Raw genomic sequence first — 27,640 nt, forward strand, 5'->3', positions numbered from 1 at the left:
GTATGCTATAACTCAGAAGTACCTATCAAAACCTGGGGGGAAGTTTTACGTAGCTTTTATTGACTTAAGGAAGGCGTTTGACTCTGTGTCACGTGACACTTTGATGCTGGCTCTGTGCAGGACAGGGGTGTCTCCTACCTTCCTGCAGGCGGTCATGGCCATTTATTATAAAGTGTTATTCTGTGTTCGGATAGACAATGATTTAACTGATATGTTTGAGTGTCCCAGAGGTCTCAGGCAAGGTTGTGTTTTACGGAAAAATAAACTGGGTAACAAAGCTCAGACCGGCACGGTTGGCCTAGTGGTAAGGTTGGCCTAGTGGTAAGGTTGGCCTAGTGGTAAGGTTGGCCTAGTGGTAAGGTTGGCCTAGTGGTAAGGTTGGCCTAGTGGTAAGGTTGGCCTAGTGGTAAGGCGTCCGCCTCGTGATCGGGAGGTCGTGGGTTCGAACCCCGGCCGGGTCATACCTAAGACTTTAAAATTGGCAATCTAGTGGCTGCTCCGCCTGGCGTATGACATTATGGGGTTAGTGCTAGGACTGGTTGGTCCGGTGTCAGAATAATGTGACTGGGTGAGACATGAAGCCTGTCCTGCGACTTCTGTCTTGTGTGTGGCGCACGTTATATGTCAACGCAGCACCGCCCTGGTATGGCCCTTCGTGGTCGGCTGGGCGTTAAGCAAACAAACAAACAAACAAACAAAGCTCAGGCTGCGGTTGAGCAAAACAGGCTTTGCATACGCTTGGATGTTTCAGGGATCAGTGGGAAATGAACACCTGTTCGTGAACTTATTTAAGAAGAGAGTGCAGGACATAAACATGCAGGACTGGCACGCCCGCATAGATGACAGTGACCGTTTCTGCCAATACCGGGTCTTCAAACAAGGGCGTGTCCCTGAAGTTTATTTAGACTGCATAGAGCAAAAGTGTTTTAGAGACGCCCTTATTAGATTTAGACTTGGTATAAGTGAGCTTAAAGTGCACAAAAACCGCTATAATTATTAAGACAAATCTTTTCACAGACAATGATTGTCCTTTTTGCCCGGGTTCCCTGGAGTCCGAACTTCATTTCCTGTTCGTTTGCAAACGATATGATGACTTAAGACCAGAAATGTTGAAAAATGTTGACAACCATTTGCAGTGTTGCCTGTTTGGTAAACTGATTTCATTCAAAGTCCAAAAAGTCATCAGAAAAATGGCATGGTTTATTTTCAAGGCATTTGAGTTGCGTGGGCAATCTTGTGAAAGGGCCGTCGTTGAGAAAATAGATTCCTTAATCAATGTTTTGATGTATGCATAATCAAGTATGGCAAGTTAAAATGTTTTATATATGGAAAATGATTGCTGTGAAGATGTAATGAGAAGCAATAGTGCGTGTGGGTGATAGCTACAGTGAATGAGCGAGTGAGTTGAGGAGCGAGCCGTGTGTATGTGTGTGTGTGTTCCAGAGACGGTGTGAGGAAGGTGTATTGAAAAAGAGAATGTGAGGGATAGAGTCGGGGGAGGGAGAGAGAGAGAGGGATAGAGAGAGAGAGATAGTGAGAGAGAGAGAGAGGGAAGAGAGAGAGAGAGAGAGAGAGAGGGAAGTGAGAGAGAGAGAGAGAGAGAGAGAGTGAGGAGATTATTATTTTTGCTAATAATTATGTGTAAGTTTGTTGACAGGAGTAATGTATTATCTCCTGCGAATTATGTTTTCGTTGTTCTTGCCATTATTGTTGCCATGTTCTTTGTAATCCCCATGAAATGGGCCGACGGCCTTTGTTCATTAAATCGTCAAAAGTCAAATCTCTCTCACACACAGCTGGATGGCAACAGGTACCCCAAGAAAGTGTATAATATGTTATTGTCTATACAAAGTGAAAATTACACGACATGGGCTTGTAAAGTTCGTAATGTTTTGTACAAGTATGGTTTTGGTGAAGTGTGGGAAGCACAATGTGTAATATTTCCGCTGTGACATTTGTAAGAGAATTTCGCCAAAGACTTGTCGATTGCTTTAGACAGGATTGGCATAGTTCCCTTGAATCACTCGTGTTTTATAATGTGTATTCGTTATTTATGCAGTCCTTGTGTATGAGTAGTTATTTGTATCAGATAAGAACTGTTCATTTGAGGAGAATGTTAGCGCGTTTTAGATCAGTTTGATATGTCAGTCACCCTTAAATAACCACTATCTACCGTAAGCTTATAAACCCAATGTGAATAACGTAGACAGACTTTGCCCTTTGTGCTCAGATGATACACTTGAAACGGAAGTTCTTTTTTTACTTGTTTGTCCCGCATATAATGAGATCAGAGTTGAATTAATAGCCTCAAAGTATTATCGAAACCCATCCATGTTTAGAATGTGCCAATTGCTATCCTCTACAAATGTTCAAGTGGTAAGACAATTAGCAACGTATATTTACACAGCTCTACGATTTCGCACTGATTCTCTGGAAAATGCACAGTTACAAGATGTAGGTCCATAATGTTGCTTTTTCTGCTTCTTTTAAATATTGTTCGCTTGTATTATGTGTCACCAGTCTTATTGTGGGCCGGAGGTGATGGTGGTGGAGGTGATGGTGGTGGTGGTGGTACTATCTACAGTAGGACCCCCTCCCCTTTTTAATACAAGCTCTACTCCCTCACCCTGCTGGCATTGCACATTTGCTCACACACTCACACTTTGATCAGCGCCACATATAACGCGATTGCAGCACGGCCACTTCAGTCACGACTCCTTCATGGGTGTGTGATCAGCGCCACATATAACGCGATTGCAGCACGGCCACTTTAGTCACGACTCCTTCATGGGTGTGTGATCAGCGCCACATATAACGCGATTGCAGCTCGGCCACTTCAGTCACGACTCCTTCATGGGTGTGTGATCAGCGCCACATATAACGCGATTGCAGCACGGCCACTTCAGTCACGACTCCTTCATGGGTGTGTGATCAGCGCCACATATAACGCGATTGCAGCATGGCCACTTCAGTCAGGACTCCTTCATGGGTGTGTGATCAGCGCCACATATAACGCGATTGCAGCACGGCCACTTCAGTCACGACTCCTTCGTGGGTGTGTGATCAGCGCCACATATAACGCGATTGCAGCAGGACCACTTCAGTCACGACTCCTTCATGGGTGTGTGATCAGCGCCACATATAACGCGATTGCAGCTCGGCCACTTCAGTCACGACTCCTTCATGGGTGTGTGATCAGCGCCACATATAACGCGATTGCAGCACGGCCACTTCAGTCACGACTCCTTCGTGGGTGTGTGATCAGCGCCACATATAACGCGATTGCAGCACGGCCACTTCAGTCACGACTCCTTCATGGGTGTGTGATCAGCGCCACATATAACGCGATTGCAGCACGGCCACTTCAGTCACGACTCCTTCATGGGTGTGTGATCAGCGCCACATATAACGCGATTGCAGCTCGGCCACTTCAGTCACGACTCCTTCGTGGGTGTGTGATCAGCGCCACATATAACGCGATTGCAGCACGGCCACTTCAGTCACGACTCCTTCATGGGTGTCCGTGTGATCAGCGCCACATATAACGCGATTGCAGCACGGCCACTTCAGTCACGACTCCTTCATGGGTGTGTGATCAGCGCCACATATAACGCGATTGCAGCTCGGCCACTTCAGTCACGACTCCTTCGTGGGTGTGTGATCAGCGCCACATATAACGCGATTGCAGCACGGCCACTTCAGTCACGACTCCTTCATGGGTGTGTGATCAGCGCCACATATAACGCGATTGCAGCACGGCCACTTCAGTCACGACTCCTTCATGGGTGTGTGATCAGCGCCACATATAACGCGATTGCAGCTCGGCCACTTCAGTCACGACTCCTTCGTGGGTGTGTGATCAGCGCCACATATAACGCGATTGCAGCACGGCCACTTCAGTCACGACTCCTTCATGGGTGTGTGATCAGCGCCACATATAACGCGATTGCAGCACGGCCACTTCAGTCACGACTCCTCCATGGCGGGTGTGTGATCAAAGACAGCAAATATCCAACGCTCCGAATCAAAGCATTCAGTTTGGTATTTACCTCTATCAGTTTAAACAGTTCATAAATTGTAGCACTTTCTCCTTCACTGGAACCTCTTTCTCAAGGTGTGTCTGTTTGTCGATCTGTCTGACTGTCTGTCTGTGTCACGGTCTGACTGTCTGTCTGTCTGTCTGTCTGTCTATCTGTGCTTGGTGGTAAGACGCTGGCCTCCAAACGGCGAAAGCTAGGTCGTGGGTTCGAATCCCGGCCGCGCATGGTGGGTTTTTCCGATCTCCCAGGTCAACTTATGTGCAGACCTGCTAGTGCCTTATCTCCCTTCGTGTGTACACGCAAGCACGAGACCAAGTGCGCACAGAAAAGATCCTGTAATCCATTCTCGAAGTCGGACATCCGGGTAACAAACCACGTGATTTCATTGACAACCGCAGCGGCCATGTTAGCGCGGTTGAAAGAAACAACATGCCGAAGAGTTGTTGTGTATCCGGATGTACAGTAAATAACCTTCGTGGTTGAAAACGACGTTAAATACCAAATAAAGAAAAGAAAGAAAGAAAGTCAAGCATTGTCAAAAGTATATGCAGGTGTTATGCTATGATAACAGGGCCGGACTAGGCTAAGAGGAGGGGGGGGGGGGTTGCCAGTGGTGGTCCAGGGGGATGTTCCTCCTAGCGGGGTCAAGGGGCAGAGCCCCCTGAAGCTTATGGGTAGGTCATATTCTGAGATAGGAAAATGGTCGCTCCTTGCATGAAACGGCAAAAATAAACAATAATAAAAAAAATTTAAATAAGTGAGGTACATGTTAATTTAGGCTAGGGGGGGGGGGGGTTGCGCAACCCCCATGGTAGTCCGGCCCTGGATAACCCAACCCACCACACACTTTACTGTTTGTTTTCTTTGTATATTTGTTTCTTTTTGGAAATTTGGTGCGCAGATAAAGGCAAGGGAACAGAAAAGAGAAGAAAGAGATTGATGTGTGAGCGTGGAAATGGCACAATTGTTGATGCTAACGCTGTAGTAATGAATTGAAAGAATTTCTCACATTTTGGAAGTTATATGGAAGTAGTTATTCAAAATGCCCCCCTGGGTTATGGACTAATGAAACTTGAACTTGAACTTGAGCTTATGCAGAATTAGTTGAAAATGTCTAATGCATGCAACAATTGATAATGCTGATCATAAATGTGTGTGGTTTAAGTGGATGCGGGAGGTTGTTGCTCATGATCAAATAAGTGGATAACTTTATGTAACAGGAACATGAAGCAACAAAACCGGATGTGTCGAAGCCAAAGAAAGGGCGTGTGAATACGTGTGCTATGTTACATTTGAACATTACATCAGCGGAGCAGCCATTAAAATTGGCAATCTAGTGGCTGCTCCGCCTGGCGTCTGGCATTATGGGGTTAGTGCTAGGACTGGTTGGTCCGGTGTCAGAATAATGTGACTGGGTGAGACATGAAGCCTGTGCTGCGACTTCTGTCTTGTGTGTGGCGCATGTTAAATCACAGTGTCAAAGCAGCACCGCCCTGATATGGCCCTTCGTGGTCGGCTGGGCGTTAAGCAAACAAACAAACAAACAAAAAGCTGCATCAAATCTACAGTAAAACCTACAGCTTTTGTGTTTCTGTTTAGGCATTGGAAAATAATGTATTATGAAGTGGTGTAATATGTTGCTGAAAAGAAGGTGTTCAAAATGATTAAGACTGGCCATCACTCCATAGCAGAGAATTCGTGTTCTTCAGGTTCAGTATTACAACATGTATAGCCATGAATTGTTTAATGTGTGTAGCATTTTCCCCCATGTAGTGTAGAAAGTGGAATTATTTTCATTGTATTTCATGCACATTGACTTTTTTTTGTCTCGTTGAAGATTTTGCACTGCGACTCACAGCTTATAGTTGAACTTTGTGATTTAATTTTCAAGAAAATGTGTTCAGAGCTCCCTTTTGAAATTATTGGTTTATAATTCCTAGTGATTAGGTACGATGAAATGGTGTGGACCATCGATTGAAGCATGCAATAGTTTAAGACAAATCCTGCATAGTGCAGAATGGCTGACAATTTTTGTTGCAGTATGTACTTGTTTTTTCTTATATTTTCTCGTCTTTTTTCTCTATTGTTTGTTTATTTTCTCTTATCGTTTTTATTCTCTGTTACTTTTGTAATGGTTTTTATTCCCAGTTTCTTGTTCATATTATTGTTGCAGTAAGTCTTTTGTGTTCTCAAGGCTTAAAACTGTTAAGAACTAATTGTTGTTGTTGTTGTTGATAATCTGGTCAAACAAGTTCTTTAAAAAACCAAATCATTTTCATAGTCCCTTTCACTTTTTACCTCAGAGCAGTTTTGTTGTGTCATGTTATACTTGATCGTTCCGTTAGAACTCTAGCATGCCTGTATCAAGGTACGTATTGCTGAATTTTTTTTCTGATTTTATTTGACAACAGCTTGTTGTGTATCCTTTCTTTTTTCTTTTTAACCTTTATGCTTGCTTTGAGAAATGTAACAGCATTTGTTCTGATTTGTTTTAACTTGGGGGAAAAAATCTTCACATATCCATTGTTATCAACATCTCTGAGTTACATGTAGTTAGTGTTAGTCCTTTTCCTGCACTTTTATCATTCCTCTTGTGATGTGTTTGTGATAAAACAAGGGTGGCTTTTTCATTTTAACTTGACAAGATAACACTGAGTTTGAAGATTTTGTTCCTTGTCGATCTGTTATCCCCTTTAGATGTTTTAATGTCTCCCACTGCAAAAGGGCAATATCACATGTGGAAAGGGCTGCTTAGCCTGTAAATAAAAGACCTTTAGGCGAAACTGAGAGGTTTTTAATTTTCAAGTCAGTTAAACCATATACAATGCTCTATGGTGACAATTATTACCATCAACACTTTCTTTGGCAACAAAACAAAAAGCCTGTTTGCCGACCTACCGACCCTATTTGTTGTGGACATGTTACTCTAAACAGAATTTTTTTTAAATGAAAATGCACGCACGTTGGTCCACAGTTTATCGATTATCACCCCCAATCGACTGGCAATGAACACAAAGAAAAGCATTGTAGTTTTCAGTAAAGAAAAACGATCAAAGTATAAATTTGAACTTACGTGGACTTTTGATCAAATAGTTGTACACATCGTGGTATTCCAACGTCGGCCATTGTTTGGGATTGTTTGTCCACGCGTCGGCTGGTTCCTTAAAAGGACACTTATCCACTCCAACCAACTCCAGCTTAGCCAAATACCTTGTTCTGGCTTCAACAGGCAACCCTTCTTGATAGTCGTACGACATTTTGTCTGAGTCTGAGTGTGCTTCTTTCAACCACGCTCTCTGTTGTCAGGGAGGTCACGTGGTTTCCGGTTTACTTGTGACGTCAGTCCGACTTCGAGAATGTCAGAGTTCGGTTGGTTATAGAAACACGAAAATAACCAGCATGCTTCCTCCAAAAGCGGCGTATGGCTGCCTGAATGCGTGTAATTGGGTGCAAACAGAATTGACAGATAGGAACGTCCAGTGACTGTATGTACCATAAACATCTCGTTCCAGTCAGCCCTTGTGCTTGAGCGGCCATCAAGTCTTCTTGATTTCTTGGATTCAAGGTAAAAAAGCAAACACCAACTGAGCTGTACACTTAAAAATGCCAAGCAATTTTAATCGAGTTAGGTTCTCTCTCACACACACACACACGCACCGGCACACATACACACACTCACTCACACACACACACACACACACACACACACACACTTATCCCCCTCCCCCCGGCCCCAACCACACACATAGTGTGGGCAGAAAGAGATAGCTTTTGATACCGACGGTGTCTGAGATTGAAAAAAAGTCATTCTCAGAGTGGGGAAATACTTCATCCACCGCAGTGCCCCATGTACCCCCCCCCCCCCCCCTCCGTCCCCTCCCTCCCCCACTCTACTGAATTATTTGCGCGCGCCACGAAGCCTAACCGACTTCTGACTATCTTCTCAGGTCAAGTCTCAGTCTGTTGCTGAATGAGTGCATCCCCTCGTTCCCGCTACGACGTCTTTCACTGCTGTAAAACACAGACAACACATAAACGTCTGGACAATCAGAAAGATGCATGCGGTTATGTCGCATGTGTCTGTGTGCATTACAGATTACCGGCAACACCCTCTCGGTGACTCAGTAAACTAAACGTGCGCGTTTTGGAAATTTCTACATGCAGCGGTGATCAAGTAATGTGGTTCACTCACAGAGATTCTCTGTGTGTTAATTCACTGCGAGTTTAGTTCTACTGTCTTATGACCAGCAACTTGAACTGCCCACCAGGTTTGCGGGCTGCTGGTACTGTGTCCCGTTGTTGTGGCTTCGAAGCATCAGTTGGTTTGTGCGTGAACAATGTTTAGGAATGAAGAATCTCTTCAGTTGGTTACTGCATAATTGACATATTTATATCTAAACTAGATTATCCCTGCTACATTGCAGTGTAGTGTCGACGATCGAAGTGTCCTAGCATAATGACCTCCTACCGGCATCAGCTGGTTACCAGCAAAAAAAGAGTGTCTAAGATGGAAGCATCAGAGTAATGTGTGGTTATCAGCATAGTGACTAAGACTAGACGCCAGCTAATTGCTATATCACCCGGCTCAGTTTAGATAATGTGACCACTTAACTGAGCTGAGTCACAGTTTCTGTCCTCAGTTATTATCGTTTCTGGTTTACTCTGTTACACTTGCCGGTAAAATCATTCATGCAGGTTGATGTTTCGGAATGAAACTGAATACGGAGAATGCAACTGATAAGCCAGCCGGCTGTTGCCGTTCCCGTACAATGCAGGCTAGTCAGTATTCATTCTTTAAACAGGCAGGTTTACGTGTGACGAAAGAGACAGCAGACTTTAAGGAGCATCAGTCGACGTTGTTCAATCCAAGCTTATCAAGAGCAAGTCAAACCTGAAACTGCAGCTGCCAACGCAGAACCGAGCCAGCCGGAATAGTGACATGTGATTGTTGTAGCCGAACTGTTTCAAGATTCATATGAAGCAAGACTGAGTAGCTTAGTGGCTCGGTGATGTACATGTTCCATCACACAAACTGTATTAACTCTCATAACGTGTACCTTACAAGAATTGCGCAACAAAGCAACGTTTTCGTGGAAATTAGGATTACAAACAATCACCTGACATAACAACAACGGAAAGAGTCTACCAACACGGAACTCGGAAGGGCTGCAAACCATAGCCGGCTAGCCAACACTAAACCCGAAGGCCGTGAGACTAAAAGCGGGAATTCAGTTGTGAATAATAATCGTTGGCATACGGGACGAACAAAGACAACTGACTGACGTGAAACAACATGGTTGTGTTGGCCTTAGCGAGGCAGTTGACGCGTTTGTTTTACCGCCTGACTGTAGGTTTGACCGTGCTATTGATCAAGGCCGGGATCATTTGTTTGGCTTCGTTGGTCACAGTGGGAACACTGGCAGCTTTCGTAGCCTTCGTTACTTACAGAACTTACAAAGACACTGACAACGTGTGCCTGGCAGCGGGTGCCTGTGGGCTGGCCGTAACTGTGTGCGGAGGCGTGGTGTTTGTGCTACACCGTCTGGCCAGGGATGTATTCAAACTCACCACTCTATCTTTGGGGGAATTGATAATGCTGATGTTTGGGGTCCGGAGGTCGAAGCGGGTCAACAGGGGAGATAACGAGAGACTGGGTGGAGCGGATGATGCAGCAAGGGGAGATCCGCACTACGACCAAGTCGTTATCAGGAGAGTGGTCGTCAGAACGACTACAGAGGTGAGGCTTGTTAAGGGAACCAAAGATGTGACACGATATAAGTCTACACACAAACACCCAAAAAAAGACAGAAACCCGTACGTCTCCCGCATAAATAAAGAAAATCGAAATCTTCAAATTAAGCGAGACAAAAACACATGAAAATCAGTGTTGCCGTTCGCTTTGCAGGGTAACGAGCATGACTGGACGTAGCAATCCTCGTGGATACATGTCATTAACTTTGAAATGTCACTGACAAAATAATTTCCTAGTGTGCATTTGAAGCTTGCACCCATTTTTCTCGTTATAGCCGCAATGGCTACTCAATCAATTTCATCATGCTATACTTGAGCAATTTATGTCGCAGATTAAAGCAAGCAGCTGGGGCCATAATTAGACATAACAGCGTGAATAGACCCTATCGGTATTCCAAGCTCTCGTAATCTCTCGCAAGCTTCAGAGCATAGCAAAGCATGCGGTACCGGCAGCGATCTCGTGCGAGCTGCACAAGCGAAGGTTCGGAGTTCTCGCGATGAAGTTCAAAGCATAACAAAGAGCGTGTCTCGCGAGAGCTGCTCAGATACCAAAAAGGTCTATTTACATGATGCCATAGGCGTAGATTTAAAGGAACAGTCCTTCTCGTGTGAGCGAATGGACTCACCATCTCAGATTTGGCCAGGTGTTTACGTACCTGGGATATAACCATCCCTCCACTTGGTCACATACCAACCATCACCAGCATGGGTGCTTGCTGAGCAGAGTGGTGTTTGCTTGATGCCTGCATTTCTCAACGGACACAAGTGGCAACCTGTGAAATTAAATTCATCGAAGACTTCCCAATCTGCACAGGAACCAGTCAAGATGTTGATTTGTGTATGTGTCTATGTGGAGGCGGGCTATACTGTGCACGGTTTGTTCATTTGTTTCCTTCGTGGGTCCAAACTCCCACGGCTTTTACGTGTATGATCGTTTTTAACCCGCTACTGTTGTGATGTGCAGGATTGTTTTCAACTGTAAAGAAGGTATTTTTAATGTCTTGTCAATCCTAATAATATACATGCTGCACTTTCTGCTATTTTATTTCAGAGTGAAAAGACAACAGGATAAAGAGACTACACGCACTACTGCCATCGGTCAAGCTTCTGTAGCCGGACATTGAGAACTGCGAAGCATGGGCCTCTGCGATTCCGACATGTTGAAAACAAAGACCCGAAAGACACAAAACAAGGATTTTGTTGAAATGTCTCAACAGACTCGTGTCACCCTTCGGAAGTCTCTAATGACGCAATAGCACTACGGAAAAGCGTTTCGTTTGTCCGTTCATACAGTCTTCATTTGTGTACATATCCATTCATTCATTCACTTATTTGTTCATTCGTACATTTATGTATTCATTCATTCATTCATTCATTGTCATTGAATTATTTATTTGTTCGTCTTTTGTCTTTTGTTCCATCCTTTCGTTTGCTTGTTCGTCGTTCATGATTCTATTCATACGTTGCAGGGGCGGATCCTGGGGAGGGGGGGGGGGGGAGGGTCCGGGGTTTCCGGACCTCTCCCCCCCCCCTCCCCCCTAGCATAAAAAAGGGGGGGAAAAATGATGATTTTGTTTTTAATGAAATAAAGAAAAAATTATACTTTTATTTTTAAACAGACGGTATTACCTTTTACGTCGTGATGACGTTGATGTTCACTTTGGTCAATAAAAAATGTTTTTAATCACTAATGCATGTTGCCGTAGGCTAGCCTGGCTTGAGGATGGTGGTTCAGCTAATGGATCATAGCCAAAAGGCAACTATTTGCTTCTGTAGTCAGCCGGCATTTGTCTTATTAAATGACAGTTTTTGAAGGTAGTTGGGTAGTTGTGTTCGCTCAGGTTGCACCATATCGGTCAATTTTAATTGTTTCTATCCAAATTTATCTTCTTAAATGAACTTTTTGAAAGGTGCAATAGGGGTAGTTTCTTAGCTCAGATTGCACCGTATTGCTCCATTTTCCTTGTTTTTATCAACTTTTTCCGAAGGGGCATGCCCCCGAACTTCCCTCAACTAAACGCTTCGTCGACTGATCTGTTCCTAAAAGAAATGTTGACCCCCCCCCCCCCCCCCCCTTAAAAATGATGTGATCCGCCCCTGCGTTGATTCAATTCAAAAGACATGTTGGCAATGTGATGTAAAATGCTTATCAAAATAGAGATTATTATACTTGAAAGAGTACTTTATTTGTGTTATTCCTCCTCCAGCTAGCAGCTCGAATTTTTTTTTACATTAAAAAGCGGAACAAGGTTAGTAGCACTAGGCGTAATTCAATGTCAGTGGCAAGCGCTCACTCTACAGTGCGCAGGGTCCGTTCTGGTCTTTGTATTCCCGTGTACAAGGAAGTAGAGATCAGGTTTTTCCATTGTCCTTGGTATCAGCAGCTGTTTCGCAATCCGCGTCTGTGCTGCACATTGACATTAAAGCCCCCCCCCCCCCCCTCCCCCACCCCACCTCTCTCTCTCTCTCTCTCTCTCTCTTCCACTTAACTCACACACGCATGCGCGGGTACACACAAACACATACGCATTCACACACACACACACACACACACACACACGCACACACACACTTCAATTCAGTACTGAGAACACCGGTTACACAGAAAGAGTATATCTGCTTTCTCAATCTAAGTTGTGGGCGGAAGTGACCTATGAACTCTGGGAGTTCCTTAAAATCCTGGATCGGAAAGCAGACTTTCATATTTACCAAAAACCTGGATTGGGGTGCAGATTTGCCATTGTATTGTTAAAACATCAAAAAAGAAATTACCTGAAATTCAAACACTTTGTCCTCATAAATTATATTTATTAAATCATTGCGCAAAGCGCGGGTATATAGTATGCAACAGTAAGCAGCACTCTTTCTGACCAGATGCGTGCTATCAATTAATTAGAAACACGCGCTTAGGATCAATTTGATGTTTTACTTTTGAAAATCAGTTCACTTTTGAGGCATGGCTCATTGTAGCGAGTAGCCTACAACCGTTTTTTGGACAGTTTAACATACGGAATGTTTCATTAATCATGAGATTTAACGAATTAAAACCTACGTTTGTGTGCACAACGAACAAAGTGGCCTTATGTGTGCCAATGTTTCATGATCGCAAACGAGTGTTGTTAAGCATATAGAACAACTTAATTAAAGCTTATATGTTCGGACAATTATTACTGCTGCAATGGGGACAATTGTCAAGATTTATTCATTCGGTCTTACAATAAACGTTGTTCTCAAATACCATATGTGATGTGATGTGAAAATTGGCCGATGTCAGTTGTTGGATATCATAATCTGTTGTTTATATATTGTATTGTATTGTACTGGTGTGTGTGTGTGTGTGTGTGTGTGTGGTGTGTGTGTGTGTGTGTGTGTGTGTGTGTGTGTGTGTGTGTGTGTGTGTGTGTGTGTTTTGTGTGTGTGTGTGTGTGTGTGTGTGTGTGATCGCCAGTATGTCTGAGAGAGAGACAGAGGGAACTCAGAACTTTATTACATAAGGACCTGTCCTTGGAACATACAGTATATACCGAGAATAATTGTAAACGTAAGCAAAAGACTAAACACACACACACACACACACACACACACACACACACACACACACACACACACGCACCCACGAACACACACCGTCACATACGCATGCACTCACGCACCCACACACACACACACACACACACACACACACACACACACACACACACACACACACACGCTTCCAAACACGCACACACACACACACGCGCGCGCGTGCGCTCGCATACCCGGCTACACACATGCACATGCTATAATCTCATACTTAAAATGAACAGTAACTCATCAAAGTAATTACTAGTAAAAACATCTAAGTATTGGTTGACGACTCATGCAACGAGAATAAAGTAAAACTGCTAGATGAAAAGTGTTACCCGCTTGTGTTATGCGCTTTTGAAATAGGCTAGCTGGGTAGCCTGTTGTCACGAACTGAAAACTCTGCCTGAACTATCCTTCTCATTGCGGTCATTGCGCACTGATGCGCTAACATGGGGAGATTAATCAGGTAGTGAACAACCTAACCCTAACCCTAACCCTAACCCATGGTTCGTTCGGTCAAAGGGTCGCATTTTTTAAGTCCAAGATTGGCGCATGCGCATTGACCGCGATGAGAAGGATTGTTCAGCAGAGGTTTCAGTTCGTGACACCGTTACGCGTTGTCTGAGAAGGAATGCGACGTTCAATGTGACACCGTTACGCGTTGTCTGAGAAGGAATGCGACGTTCATTGTGACACCGTTACGCGTTGTCTGAGAAGGAATGCGACGTTCATTGTGCAAGGTCTTCTTCTTCTTCTTCTTCTTCTTCTTCTTCTTCTTCTTCTTCTTCTTCTTCGTTCATGGGCTTAGACTCCCACGTTCACTCATGTGTTTAGCATGAGTGGATTTGTACGTGTATGACCGTTTTTACCCCGCCATTCAGGCAGCTTACGCCGATTTCGGGGGAGGCATGCTGGGTATTTTCGTGTTTCTATAACCCACCGAACTCTGACATCAATCAATCATTTAATATGAGGCTTATATCGCGCGTATTCCGTGGGTACAGTTCTAAGCGCAGGGATTTTTTTATGTTTTTTTATGGTTTTTTTTAATGCAATTTATATCGCGCACATATTCAAGGCGCAGAGATTTATTTATGCCGTGTGAGATGGAATTTTTTTTTTTACACAATACATCACGCATTCACATCGGCCAGCAGATCGCAGCCATTTCGGCGCATATCCTACTTTTCACGGCCTATTATTCCAAGTCACACAGGTATTTTGGTGGACATTTTTATCTATGCCTATACAATTTTGCCAGGAAAGACCCTTTTGTCCATCGTGGGATCTTTAACGTGCACACCCCAATGTAGTGTACACGATGGGACCTCGGTTTTTCGTCTCATCCGAAAGACTAGCACTTGAACCCACCACCTAGGTTAGGAAAGGGGGGGGAGAAAATTGCTAACGCCCTGACCCAGGGTCGAACTCGCAACCTCTCGCTTCCGAGCGCAAGTGCGTTACCACTCGGCCACCCACATGTATTACAGGATCTTTTCCGTGCGCACTTGGTCTTGTGCTTGCGTGTACACACGAAAGGGGTTAAGTCACTAGCAGGTCTGCACAAACGTTGACCTGGGAGATCGGAAAAATCTCCACTCTTTACCCACCAGGCGACACCGACCGGGATTCGAACTCACGACCTCCCGATTAGGAGGCCGACGTCTTACCACCACGCCACTGCGCCAGAGTCTGCGCCAGAGTCCGGGCTTTGTCGAAGATTACTTGACCAAAATGTAAACCAAATTGGTTGAAAAATGAGAGCGTGACAGTGCCGCCTCAACTTTCACAAAAAGCCGGATATAACATCATCAAAGATATTTATCCAAAAACTGAAAAAAATCATCTGGAGATATAATACTCAGGAACTCTCCTGTTAAGTTTCATGAAGATCGGTCCAGTAGTTTCTCAGAATCGCGTTATACACACACACACTCACACACATACACCACACCCTCGTCTCGATTCCTCGTCTCGATTCCCCGTCTATGTTAAAGCATTTAGTCAAAACTTGACTAAATGTAACAAGTCGCGTAAGGCGAAAATACAACATTTAGTCAAGTAGCTGTCGAACTCACAGAATGAAACTGAACGCAACGCAACGCAGCAAGACCGTATACTCGTAGTATCGTCACTCCACCGCCCGTGGCAAAGGCAGTGCCAGTGGAATTGACAAGAAGAGCGGGGAAGTAGTTGCGCTGAGAAGGATAGCACGCTTTTCTGTACCTCTCTTCGTTTTAACTTTCTGAGCGTGTTTTTAATCCAAACATATCATATCTATATGTTTTTGGAATCAGGAACCGACAAGGAATAAGATGAAAGTGTTTTTAAATTGATTTCGAAACAAAAATTTTGATAATAATTTTTATATATTTAATTTTCAGAGCTTGTTGTTAATCCAAATATAACATATTTATATGTTTTTGGAATCAGAAAATGATGGAGAATAAGATGAACGTAAATTTGGATCGTTTTATAAAAAAAAATATTTTTTTTACAATTTTCAGATTTTTAATGACCAAAGTCATTAATTAATTTTTAAGCCACCAAGCTGAAATGCAATACCGAAGTCTGGGCTTCGTCGAAGATTGCTTGACCAAAATTTCAACCAATTTGGTTGAAAAATGAGAGCGTGACAGTGCCGCCTCAACTTTCACGAAAAGCCGGATATGACGTCATCAAGGACATTTATCAACAAAATGAAAAAAAACGTCTGAGGATATCATACCCAGGAACTCTCATGTCAAATTTCATAAAGATCGGTCCAGTAGTTTGGTCTGAATCGCTCTACACGCACGCACGCACACACACACACACACACACACACACACACACATACACCACGACCCTCGTCTCGATTCCCCCCTCTATGTTAAAACATTTAGTCATAACTTGACTAAATGTAAAACAAGTCGCGTAAGGCGAAAATACAACATTTAGTCAAGTAGCTGTCGAACTCACAGAATGAAACTGAACGCAATGCCAGGGAGGGGGGAACATGTACACAGGGAGATAGTGATCAAGGGGGAGGTCGTAGAGAAGGTAGAGCAGTATAAGTATTTGGGGGTGATTATAGACAATAAGTTGACATGGAAACCAAACTCTGATGCCCTTGTGAAGAAACTCCACTCTCGCCTGTACTTTTTGAGAAAACTCAGGTCTTTTAACATCAGACAAGAAATCCTCCAGATGTTTTACACTTCAACGTGCAATAGACCAATGGAGATGTTGTTGTTCCACAGTATTATTATACTTTTAGGCAACCGTAAGGCACAAATATGTCACAGCAGGTAAGTGTGTTGTACTTTGGCTCCGTGTGTTGGGGTGGCAACATCAACAAGCAAGACAGGGATAGATTAGATAAATTCATCAGGAAAGCAAGTGGGGTGGTTGGGAGGAAGCAGGACAATTTCACATCAACACATGAACGACGACTGACTGACAAGGTACAGAAGATTTTGGCTGACGACTCGCACCCACTCAGACCGGAATTTGACAGTAGACGGACAGAAAAGAGCAACAGATTCAGACAACCAACCGCAAGATCCACACGCTACAGAAATTCGTTCATTCCATCTGCAATTCACATCTTCAATTCTCAGGTGGGGCGGTAGATGCTGGTGTTGTCGCTCTGATGCACGGGGTCAGCGTTCTGTATTGTTTCAGTATTGTTGATTTTGTTTTGCATGATTATATATCTTAGACAATATGTGATAACCGGCAAGGTGCTGACTTTCGTTTGTGCATTGTTGATGGTGAATGCATGTTAATTTATTTTTAATATACTTTCTTATAAGAACACAAGAATGTATGAATGACAAAGAACAAATGTTTATTTCCGAATGTTTTATGTATGTTTTATTACGGACACAAAAGCTCAGCAATGCAATTTCTCTTTTAGAGATTAATAAAGTTATTGTATTGTATTGTATTGTATTTTTCAGCAAGACCGTATACTCATAGCATCGTCAGTCCACCGCTCATGGCAAAGGCAGTGAAATTGACAAGAAGAGCGGGGTAGTAGTTGCGCTAAGAAGGATAGCACGCTTTTCTGTACCTCTCTTTGTTTTAACTTTCTGAGCGTGTTTTTAATCCAAACATATCATATCCATATGTTTTTGGAATTAGGAACCGACAAGGAATAAGATGAAAGTGTTTTTAAATTGATTTCGACAATTTAATGTTGATAATAATTTTTATATATTTAATTTTCAGAGCTTTTTTTTAATCTGAATATAACATATTTATATGTTTTTGGAATCAGAAAATGATGGAAAATAAGATGAACGTAAATTTGGATCGTTTTATAAATTTTTATTTTTTTTTTTACAATTTTCAGATTTTTAATGACCAAAGTCATTAATTAATTTTTAAGCCACCAAGCTGAAATGCAATACCGAAGTCCGGGCTTCGTCGAAGATTACTTGACCAAAATTTCAACCAATTTGATTGAACTAAATGAGGGCGTGACAGTGCCGCCTCAACTTTCACGAAAAGCCGGATATGACGTCATCAAAGACATTTATCAAAAAAAAGAAAAAAACGTCCGGGGATATCATACCCAGGAACTCTCATGTCAAATTTCATAAAGATCGGCCCAGTAGTTTAGTCTGAATCGCTCTACACACACACACACACACGCACAGACACACACACATACACCACGACCCTCGTCTCGATTCCCCCCTCGATGTTAAAACATTTAGTCATAACTTGACTAAATGTAAAAAGGTCTGTACACTACACCAGCGTGTGGGGCGATCGAGGTCACTGAGCCTTTGTAATGTTACGTTGATACCTCCCGTGGGGCACGGACGGACGTTTCTCGCCCAGTTATCGCTCGGTTTGATATGCTTGCTCTGTGGCGGGGTGGTAAGACGTCGGCCTCTTAATCGGAAGGTCGAGGGTTCGAATCCCGGCTGCGGACGCCTGGTGGGTTAAGTGTGGAGATTTTTCCGGTCTCCCAGGTCAACTTATGTGCAGACCTGCTAGTGACTCATCCCCCTTCGTGTGTACACGCAAGCACAAGACCAAGTGCGCACGGAAAAGATCCTGTAATCCATGTCAGAGCACAGGCTACTACTATCACAGAAAGCCCACGAGGTACGTCACTCACCTTCGAGTCTTCTGTGTGCTTGGAGTCGCTTCCTGGGGAAAAAATATTGTTCAAGACGGTTTGCCTCTTCCTACAGTCTGTGTAAGGTCAAATAAATACAGTTGAATGATTGTTTGAACTGCATGTACCTTTAATTTTCAGCTTCCGTCCGCGGCAGGTTGTTATTAACCATCATTTGGACGAATCTTCGTTTGTGAGCCGCTAACTTCCACTGACTTGGCGTCAAACTCATGCATCCGCACCGAATATGCATACCAGCGCTCATTGGTCTAAAACTGACATATGTAATATTGTGCAGCAAAGGGAAGCTACCCACGGGAAAATAATCATCGAATATCCTGTTAGTAACCAATGAGCGCTGGTATGCATATTCGGTGTGGATGCATGAGTTTGACGCCAAGTGGAAGTTAGCGACTCGCAAACGAAGATTCGTCCAAATGATGGTTAAAAACAACCTGCAGCGGACGGAAGCTGAAAATTAAAGGTACATACAGTTCAAACAATCATTCAACTGTATTTATTTGACCTTACACAGACTTTAGGAAGAGGCAAACCGTCTTGAACAATATTTTTCCTCAGGAAGCGACCCCAAGCACACAGAAGACTCGAAGGTGAATGACGTACCTTGTAGTCTTTCTGTGATAGTAGTAGTCCAGTGGACGATACCTTCCGCCTGTGGTCAGAGTTCGGTGGGTTATAAAAACACGAAAATACCCAGCATGCTTCCTCCGAAAGCGGCGTATGGCTGCCTAAATGGCGGGGTAAAAACGGTCATACACGTAAAATTCCACTCGTGCGTGTACACGAGTGTACATGGGAGTCTAAGCCCATGAACGAAGAAGAAGAAGAAGAAGATATGCTTGCTCTGAGAAGAAAGGTAGAATTAAAGATGCCTTCCACCTCGTGTAGGACCATCTTGTAAATCACCATTCATTTCAGCGTCTGTGCTTTTACATAGACAAGACTGTGCCACACGTCTGCAGCCAGGCTGCTTCCTGCATGCGCAGTTGGAATTTGTTTCAGTTACACCTAGGTAAATCTGCAAAATTAACATAGAAAACAAGAAGGGCAAAGCCCATACGACTCACATGCTTGACCTTGACCTTTACATGACCTTGACCTTCAGGGTCAAGGTCAAATAACTAAACCTAGCAATGACATCATACACTAAGAACTGCTTTACACATTTTTCCTACCAAAATACATGTGACCTTGAGCCAAGGTCAAGGTCATCCAAGGTCATGCAACACAAAGCTGTTAATTCAAGACATAGGAAGTACAATGGTGCTTATTGGCTCTTTCTACCATGAGATATGGTCACTTTTAGTGGTTCACTACCTTATTTTGGTCACATTTCATAAGGGTCAAAGTGACCTTGACCTTGATCATATGTGACCAAATGTGTCTCATGATGAAAGCATAACATGTGCCCCACATAATTTTTAAGTTTGAAACAGTTATCTTCCATAGTTCAGGGTCAAGGTCACTTCAAAATATGTATACAATCCAACTTTGAAGAGCTCCTGTGACCTTGACCTTGAAGCAAGGTAAACCAAACTGGTATCAAAAGATGGGGCTTACTTTGCCCTATATATCATATATAGGTGAGGAATTCAATCTCAAAAACTTCAGAGAAAATGGGAAAATGGGAAAAATAATGTTTTTTAGACAACATTTATGGCCCCTGCGACCTTGGTTTAAACAGTGTTTATTCAACACTTCATATGTATTTGAACATGATACATGTTACGGATCATCAACAAGCTCAAGCTTATGGTGGTGACCCTAACGGGAGAATTAAACATATGGATTACAATAACTTGCGACGAGACTTCGACAAGTACTTTCCAAACCAAAACAAATGAGAAACAAACAAAATGTGCAAACATACATTGAAGCAAGGTCAAGATGCTATGTATGTTTTTGGGGGCCTTGTCATCATACACCATCTTGCCAAATTTGGTACTGATAGACTGAATAGTGTCCAAGAAATATCCAACGTTAAAGTTTTCCGGACGGACGTCCGGACGGACGGGGGGGACGGACGGACGGACGGACGACTCGGGTGAGTACATAGACTCACTTTTGCTTCGCATGTGAGTCAAAAAGGGTTACCACGCCAAATAAATGGCTGTTGGGTTACAGTATATATGTAAAGGTGGAAGGTTGCTTTTATCCCATGCTGAAACTCCTGGACAGATCTGTGATGCTTTACATGATCGTTCAGACACAAATCGAAACTATAGTAGCACATTTCTCTTCTCCTGCAAACGGGTAACAGTAACACACAGTGAAAGGCAAGACTTGTATTACACAAAGCATGTCCGTTTTGGGTCGTAATTTGCCTGTGGACGTTAATTTGTATTACACAACCCAACACTGGCTTTGTCTCAGTCTCTCAGTCTTCCTGTGAAACTTCCAAGAGGGGGGCTGGGTGCTGCCTCTGAGTCATCTCACGACATACTAAAATGAACTCTGGACTAATTTTGGTGATGAGCATCGGAGGGTTGATTGAGAGTTGAGCCAAACAGCAGGATTAACTAACAAGACCAAATTAACAATATGATATCAAACTAGTTGGTGTAATACACGAACAGTTACGTAAGAAAGGTTCAATACTCGGCCTGATTTGCACCCAGCCTACCCCCTCCCCCGCCCTCTTTCTCTTTTTTCTTATTTTTTTGTTTGTTTTTGTTATATATAATTATGACATAAAAAAAATGGCAGACAATGTTACAAGAAACTTCACAGGCATGCACCTAAAACATCTCGCGTAAAGTGTTCTCTCTCTCTCTCTCTCTCTCTCTCTCTCTCTCTCTCTCTCTCTCTCTCTCTCTCTCTCTCTCTCTCTCTCTCTCTCTCTCTCTCTCTCTCTCTCTCTCTCTCTCTCTCACACAGTACACCTTCGGCGAGGACAAACGATCCACACCGCCAACTTTAGGTCTGGCCCCAGAATCCCACATTCTGCAACCCTAAAGTCCTTCGAGAATAGCTATCATGCGATTCAAGCCGACATTAACAAAGACTGAATCCTTCACTGAAGAACAGCTAAGATATCAAACTATCTCATTTCAGATTCACAGTACATCGTCAGCGAGGATGTAAGATCCACACTGCCCGGTATGGGCCAGATCCCAAGCATTCCACAGGGTCTTGTTCTTGAAGTGTGTTTGCGACGCGAACTTGCCCTTCATCATGTCACAGTAGTTATACGAGTGCTGCGTGGCGGCCATGACGTCAACACCCAACTTGGGCACGTGCAGCATTCCTGCCACGACGCCCGTGAAGAAGGCGTCTTCGATGGGCATCTGAGGCAGTTGGCTGGCCAAGTCCAACATCTCCGGGATGACGTTACCAGTGATGACGTAAGAGTGTCCCACCATATAGTCCGGGTATTTGTACAGCGGATAGTCCTTCTTGTTCACCTGTTGATGACGCAAGATGGGGAAAAGTCAGTGATTGTGCTAGACATTGTGTACACAGGTATGATTCTAACTATCGAGGATACTATAGTCCTGACAAAAACCGGTGGCCCGGTCACGGCCACGAACAAAGCAATAAACTTTTCTTTGACATACCTAAAACTGTTAAAATGCAACCAAAACTGGTACGCTTGACCGGTTGACGATTTTTCTCTTCAGCGATTCCAACCACTAACGCGAACACTGAAAGCTCATGATCAGATCATTCAAAAACTAGGTTCGAGGTACGCTGAGTCGGTATATGCTTCATTCCCGTCTAATCAACTTCTACTTTGGCTTCTCCGCCCCCAATATCGCTTGGACTATACCTGATTCCTCACTCGGTTTACTGTATTAATTCATTTCTTTAGCAAAGAATACTGAGAATTGTCAGGTGTTCATATTCGCTTTGTGACACGTAAGGACAGACCGACGGACAGACCGACAGACCAACCGACCAAAAGACAGAGTTACAGACAAAGAAACAGAAAAAGTACAAGTACGTACCAACCACTTTCCACTCCTGAGGACGGTAGAGTTGCAGATAGAGCTGCCCATCACAAAGCGCGGTGACAGGCGGGAAACCATGCGGAGTAGTCTGCTCAGCAATGGTACGTTGACGAATGTGTCCTGAATCAAGGAACAGGTCGAGTTGACATTACTCCAGTGTAAGTGATGATGGCAATTCCAACAACTAGTTCCACCAAAGCCAAGAGAGAGAGCCTCAAAGCAGCTGCTCTTTTTTCTTTTTTTTTTTTTTTTTACTATTAATAATATTATGTCAGATTCTCTTTCATGGGGGCTTATTCTGGAGTATTCTTCAGTATTTCAGTGTCAACGTATTCTTGTTTAGCGTGTTTTAATGTGGCCGAACGAGTATCGAGGATAAATGCAAGATGGCACTTTAATTACCGTAGAGTAAATGTTATCAATTTGATCAGAAATGTAGCTCTACCTTTCAAAAGTGATAACAAGATAACTATGAAAACGTACTCACCATGTCTGCCTTGAGGACAAAGGTGGCCTTCGAACAGTAATTGACCATCCAGTGGAAGGCAGTCATCATCTTGAGGGTCAAGTTCCTGTAGGTATCCATGAAGTCGTATTGCACGATGTCTCCGTACTTTTGCTGCTCTGCCATTAGGAGTGTGTTGTTGTTGTTGGTGGTGGTGGTGGTGTAGAGAGTTGTGTCCTTGCTGTTGTGGAGGCTTTCATTTCGTCCAAATACAAACACTAGCTTCACCTGCAAACAGAGGATTTGTAAATTGCTCATGTAAAGCATAAAGACTTTACTTTTAGTTCCCGACGCTAAAAGCATGAGGCAGTTTAGCCGAAAAAAAGATAAAAACACAACACTCAAACAAACCTCCAAATCAACCAAGCGAACGTCGGTACATGTAGACTGAGATGATTGGGGAAAAGGAGAGAGCTGGGTGGTGGTCAGCTATTAAGTGAGGGTATTAATAGTGATCTAAAATGTCATGAAAAGCATCTCTCTCTTTGTCTCTGTCTATCTGTATTTGACTGTCCGTTTGTCTGTCTGCCTGCCTCCCTACCGGGCTGCCTGCCCCTCTCTCTCTGTCTCTCTGTCTGTCTCTCTCAATTATTCTCTGTATATGTTCCAAGGACAGGTCGGAAGATTAGGCTAAGCCTAACACCTTTATCCTTATGTAAGGCCAAAAAAAAATAGGTGTGGTTACGGTAACATGGCCAAAAAAAATAGGGTAGGTAGGTAGGCAATCACTTTTTTTTTTGTTTTAACTTTTTTTTCTAATGTGTACAAATTAAACCTACTTGACAGGGAAATAAGTGTGCGACACGGGCGCTTTCGCTTTCATTGCGTTTTTTGCACTCGTTTTTTTTTGTTTTTTTGTTTTTTTGACAAATGTAATAAAAAGTTATAGGATCGGCCCCTAAAAATAGGGTAGGTCGGGTTACCGTAACCACACCTATTTTTTTTTTAGGCCTAATAAAGTTCTGAGTTCTGAGTTCTCTCTCTCTCTCTCTCTCTCTCTCTCTCTCTCCCCCTCCCTCCCCCTCTCACTCTCCCTCTCCCCCTCTCTCTCTCTCACACACACACACATACGCGCACATACAATACACACATCATACCTTCTCTGTGAAGTTGACGCCCATTGGCCACTTCAGGAAATGCGGGTAGGCAGGACTGGCCCATGTGCGACGTATCGCCTCACGTACCACGCTGTCATTGCCTACAGAAGGCACAAGCATCAATAGAAACGGTTCATCAGAACCGCAGCGATTGGTGTCTCCCATTAGTAGGCGGGGCATCACAAAGTCAGATCCGATTTGATTGCTCGAGAAGTATACACTGTGGTTTTTGAAGAATTCAGCCTCATCCAACCATTCCATGCCGAGAAGGATGCTCATAGCTGTTCGCGTGGAGCGGGAGATTTTCTTCTCCAGCACAGCGTCCAATAAAATATTCGTGGATAGCGACGTCCATAACTGGGGAGAGTTCTTGTGTGGCAGCGACTGAGGTGAACCCAAACCGGACTGCTGCTGAGGAGCGAGCTCCTCGCTGATGGTTCGAGATTCCAAGGCGCAGTCACACTGCGAGGTCTCGCCACTGAAGCTGGGTGGCATGTACCTTCCCACGACGACGATGGTGATGATCACCGTAAGAATCCCCAGTCGTCGGCATCTCAGTTTACTTTGAATGATGCGATACCTGAAACGTGAAGAGATTACTGTTGAACGGTGTCAAGCCGACTGTTTTAAATCCCCCCACTCCCGATTTAACCCGATCTCAACATGTTTACTCTGGTTTTAGTAAGCATAATGTTACATTACTTCCACGAGGCTGATTTGGAAAAAAATTATATTAATAACTTCGGAGACTTGAAATCGACTTCCTGCAGTAAAAGCATGACAGTACAAATCAAGACTATGGATAATAGAGAACTGTGTCCAGATAATCTGCTAACATTATTCGTTTTCTAACCGTGCCTGTGAAGCACAATCGAGTGGAACCGGGCTTGCATGTCTCATTTTTGATACGGTACAGTGAACAATGTTTTAGTCTTGAAATGTGACAACAGTGGTTTTATGAGGTTCCAAAACTGTGATCATCCATACAGGAAGCCAAGCGAATGAATGATTGACGTAGAAAGTGAATGACGTCAGCGTCGAAAGAATGTTCTATAGGTAAATAGAACATGGCAGAGAGAGAAGATTTTTTTTTAAAGTTCAGTTGTTTATTTACGTAAGTTTGATGTTGTTTGTTTTTCCATTTTGATTTTTGAATTTCAAGCTAATGAGAAACTGGTAATACAAAACGGGTGGTCTAATAATAATAATAATAATAATAAGAACATTTATATAGCGCTAAATCAAAAAAAAGGCTTGCTCTAAGCGCTTGACATCTAAACTAAAACGTCATTCACACTCTTTACAATGATGTACAAGAACTTCATGTCACACTCTTTCATTCAGTATAGCACCATTCACACAGTTGTTATTCTGTACAAGACAATAAGTTAGTCTAACATTTAGAATGTTCATAAGATGAAAACAAGAGAAAACCAGACTGATTAAAACAACTGCTTAGTGCTAACAAAGCATGAATCTTAATGATAACGTAATACAACGTAATACTGGTCTACAGTGCAAGGGGCGTAACTTCAACACGAAAATCCACTGCGCATTGTTTAGATTTCTCCCCTTGCAACGCGATCAGAAATCCACGTTTCAACGTCACGACGAAAATCATAGGTTCTTCTACCTTGTTAAAGAATGTTCCTAGCAGATATTACAACGATGCTAATACTTGTAACTACATACTTGCACGACAAGCTATACGATCGTGTAACTACATACTTGCACATGATCAAGCCTCGCTGAATCCGGGCCTACGAAAGAGTATCCTCTCTTCTCCTCAAATTGTCCTGTACACAAAGGGCAAAAAGACAAAAAGGATCACTGACCAGTTGAATGAACCAATAACTGAAGATCTACTCGATGTGAGACTGTTTTGTGGAGCCCATCGTTTGTGAACAGTACTAAACAACGCACCAATGTGTAAACAAACATGTGCTCTCGCCGGTGACGCGCAGTTGACACATTTTGAAGACTAGCACGTGAATTTCGTTCCTCTTTCAACATTTTATACCTGTTTTGCGAGGACATCACGGATTTCTGGGCGCCACGGTTACTTTTGCGCTTTTCTAATATTCGTTACAATGCGACTGCAGGTCTGAAAGTGGCGAGTGTTTTACTCGCCATGGCGAGAAAATAAATGGCGAGTAGAAATGTTAATCTGCGAGTAAAGTTTCTGAAACAAATGGTTGGTTTGGCGAGTAAAAATTGCTCTCTGGCGAGTAAATTATGAGAAGTACTAGCCAAAGGCGAGTGCCCCATTTTGTGGACTTTCAGGCCTGCGTAGCTTAAAAAGGGTGTTTGCGTACATGTGTACATAACTTGAGTACTAGTGCGCGCGCTCGTGTGTGTGCCGGTGTAACACGACATTTTTACTCCACGAAAAATTTACTCCGGAGTAAATATTTCGTACAAAATTCTTACTCCGGGTACACTTTTCGTACGAGAAAAGAACTCCCCAAGGCACGAAAAAATTACTCCCTCCACGAAATTTGTACTCCCCATTTTTATATTTAGTCAAGTTTTGACTAAATATTTTAACATCGAGGGGGAATCGAAACGAGGGTCGTGGTGTATGTGCGTGCGTGCGTGCGTGTGTGTGTGTGTGTGTGTGTGTGTGTAGAGCGATTCAGACTAAACTACTGGACCGATCTTTATGAAATTTGACATGAGAGTTCCTGGGTATGAAATCCCTGAACGTTTTTTTCATTTTTTTGATAAATGTCTTTGATGACGTCATATCCGGCTTTTCGTGAAAGTTGAGGCGGCACTGTCACGCCCTCATTTTTCAACCAAATTGGTTCAAATTTTGGTCAAGTATTCTTCGACGAAGCCCGGGGTTCGGTATTGCATTTCAGCTTGGTGGCTTAAAAATTAATTAATGACTTTGGTCATTAAAAATCGGAAAATTGTAAAAAAAATAAAAATTTATAAAACGATCCAAATTTACGCTTATCTTATTCTCCATCATTTGCTGATTCCAAAAACATATAAATATGTTATGTTTGGATTAAAAACAAGCTCTGAAAATTAAATATATAAAAATTATTATCAAAATTAAATGTTCCAAATCAATTTAAAAACACTTTCATCTTATTCCTTGTCGGTTCCTGATTCCAAAAACATATAGATATGATATGTTTGGATTAAAAACACGCTCAGAAAGTTAAAACAAAGAGAGGTACAGAAAAGCGTGCTATCCTTCTTAGCGCAACTACTACCCCGCTCTTCTTGTCAATTTCACTGCATTTGCCATGAGCGGTGGACTGACGATGCTACGAGTATACGGTCTTGCTGAAAAATGGCAGCTACTTGACTAAATATTGTATTTTCGCCTTACGCGACTTGTTACATTTAGTCAAGTTATGACTAAATGTTTTAACATCGAGGGGGGAATCGAGACGAGGGTCGTGGTGTATGTGTGTGTGTCTGTGCGTGTGTGTGTGTGTGTAGAGCGATTCAGACTAAACTACTGGACCGATCTTTATGAAATTTGACATTAGAGTTCCTGGGTATGAAATCCCCGAACGTTTTTTTAATTTTTTTGATAAATGTCTTTGATGACGTCATATCCGGCTTTTCGT

The 27,640-nt window shown here is 43.1% G+C and overlaps 2 protein-coding genes and 1 long non-coding RNA gene across 3 annotated transcripts; 1 reads left to right on the plus strand and 2 right to left on the minus strand.

The window, feature by feature from the left end:
* Positions 1-8,043: 8,043 nt before the first annotated feature.
* Positions 8,044-13,029, plus strand: LOC138960326 (uncharacterized). The gene is made up of 2 exons (XR_011453944.1): positions 8,044-9,777; positions 10,843-13,029. It is a non-coding gene; the product is annotated as an uncharacterized lncRNA (long non-coding RNA).
* Positions 13,030-21,554: 8,525 nt separating this feature from the next.
* LOC138955065 (uncharacterized) lies at positions 21,555-22,526 on the minus strand. The gene is made up of 2 exons (XM_070326778.1): positions 22,446-22,526; positions 21,555-21,902 (listed from the first exon to the last, which is right to left on the minus strand). Exons 1-2 carry the CDS (start codon positions 22,524-22,526, stop codon positions 21,555-21,557), a joined length of 429 nt encoding a protein of 142 aa, XP_070182879.1.
* LOC138956952 (beta-1,3-galactosyltransferase 4-like) lies at positions 22,452-24,624 on the minus strand. The gene is made up of 2 exons (XM_070328149.1): positions 24,051-24,624; positions 22,452-23,181 (listed from the first exon to the last, which is right to left on the minus strand). The coding sequence occupies exons 1-2, from the start codon at positions 24,543-24,545 to the stop codon at positions 22,918-22,920; spliced, it is 759 nt and encodes a 252-aa protein (XP_070184250.1). The 5' UTR covers positions 24,546-24,624; the 3' UTR covers positions 22,452-22,917.
* Between the last annotated feature and the right edge of the window lie 3,016 nt (positions 24,625-27,640).

The sequence above is a fragment of the Littorina saxatilis genome, linkage group LG2 (assembly GCF_037325665.1).
Source record: "Littorina saxatilis isolate snail1 linkage group LG2, US_GU_Lsax_2.0, whole genome shotgun sequence".
In the NCBI taxonomy this organism is placed as follows: Eukaryota; Metazoa; Mollusca; class Gastropoda; order Littorinimorpha; family Littorinidae; genus Littorina; species Littorina saxatilis.

What these genes read in the sequence shown, in the direction of transcription:
- LOC138955065 (XM_070326778.1), bottom strand. Translation starts at nt 22,526, where the DNA reads ATGGTTTCCCGCCTGTCACCGCGCTTTGTGATGGGCAGCTCTATCTGC. An exon ending in TCAGGAGTGGAAAGTGGTTG is followed by an intron (nt 21,903 to 22,445) that starts GTACGTACTTGT and finishes CGTCATCAACAG; the next exon opens with GTGAACAAGAAGGACTATCC.
- LOC138956952 (XM_070328149.1), bottom strand. Translation starts at nt 24,545, where the DNA reads ATGCCACCCAGCTTCAGTGGCGAGACCTCGCAGTGTGACTGCGCCTTG. An exon ending in GCGTCAACTTCACAGAGAAG is followed by an intron (nt 23,182 to 24,050) that starts GTATGATGTGTG and finishes CTCTGTTTGCAG; the next exon opens with GTGAAGCTAGTGTTTGTATT.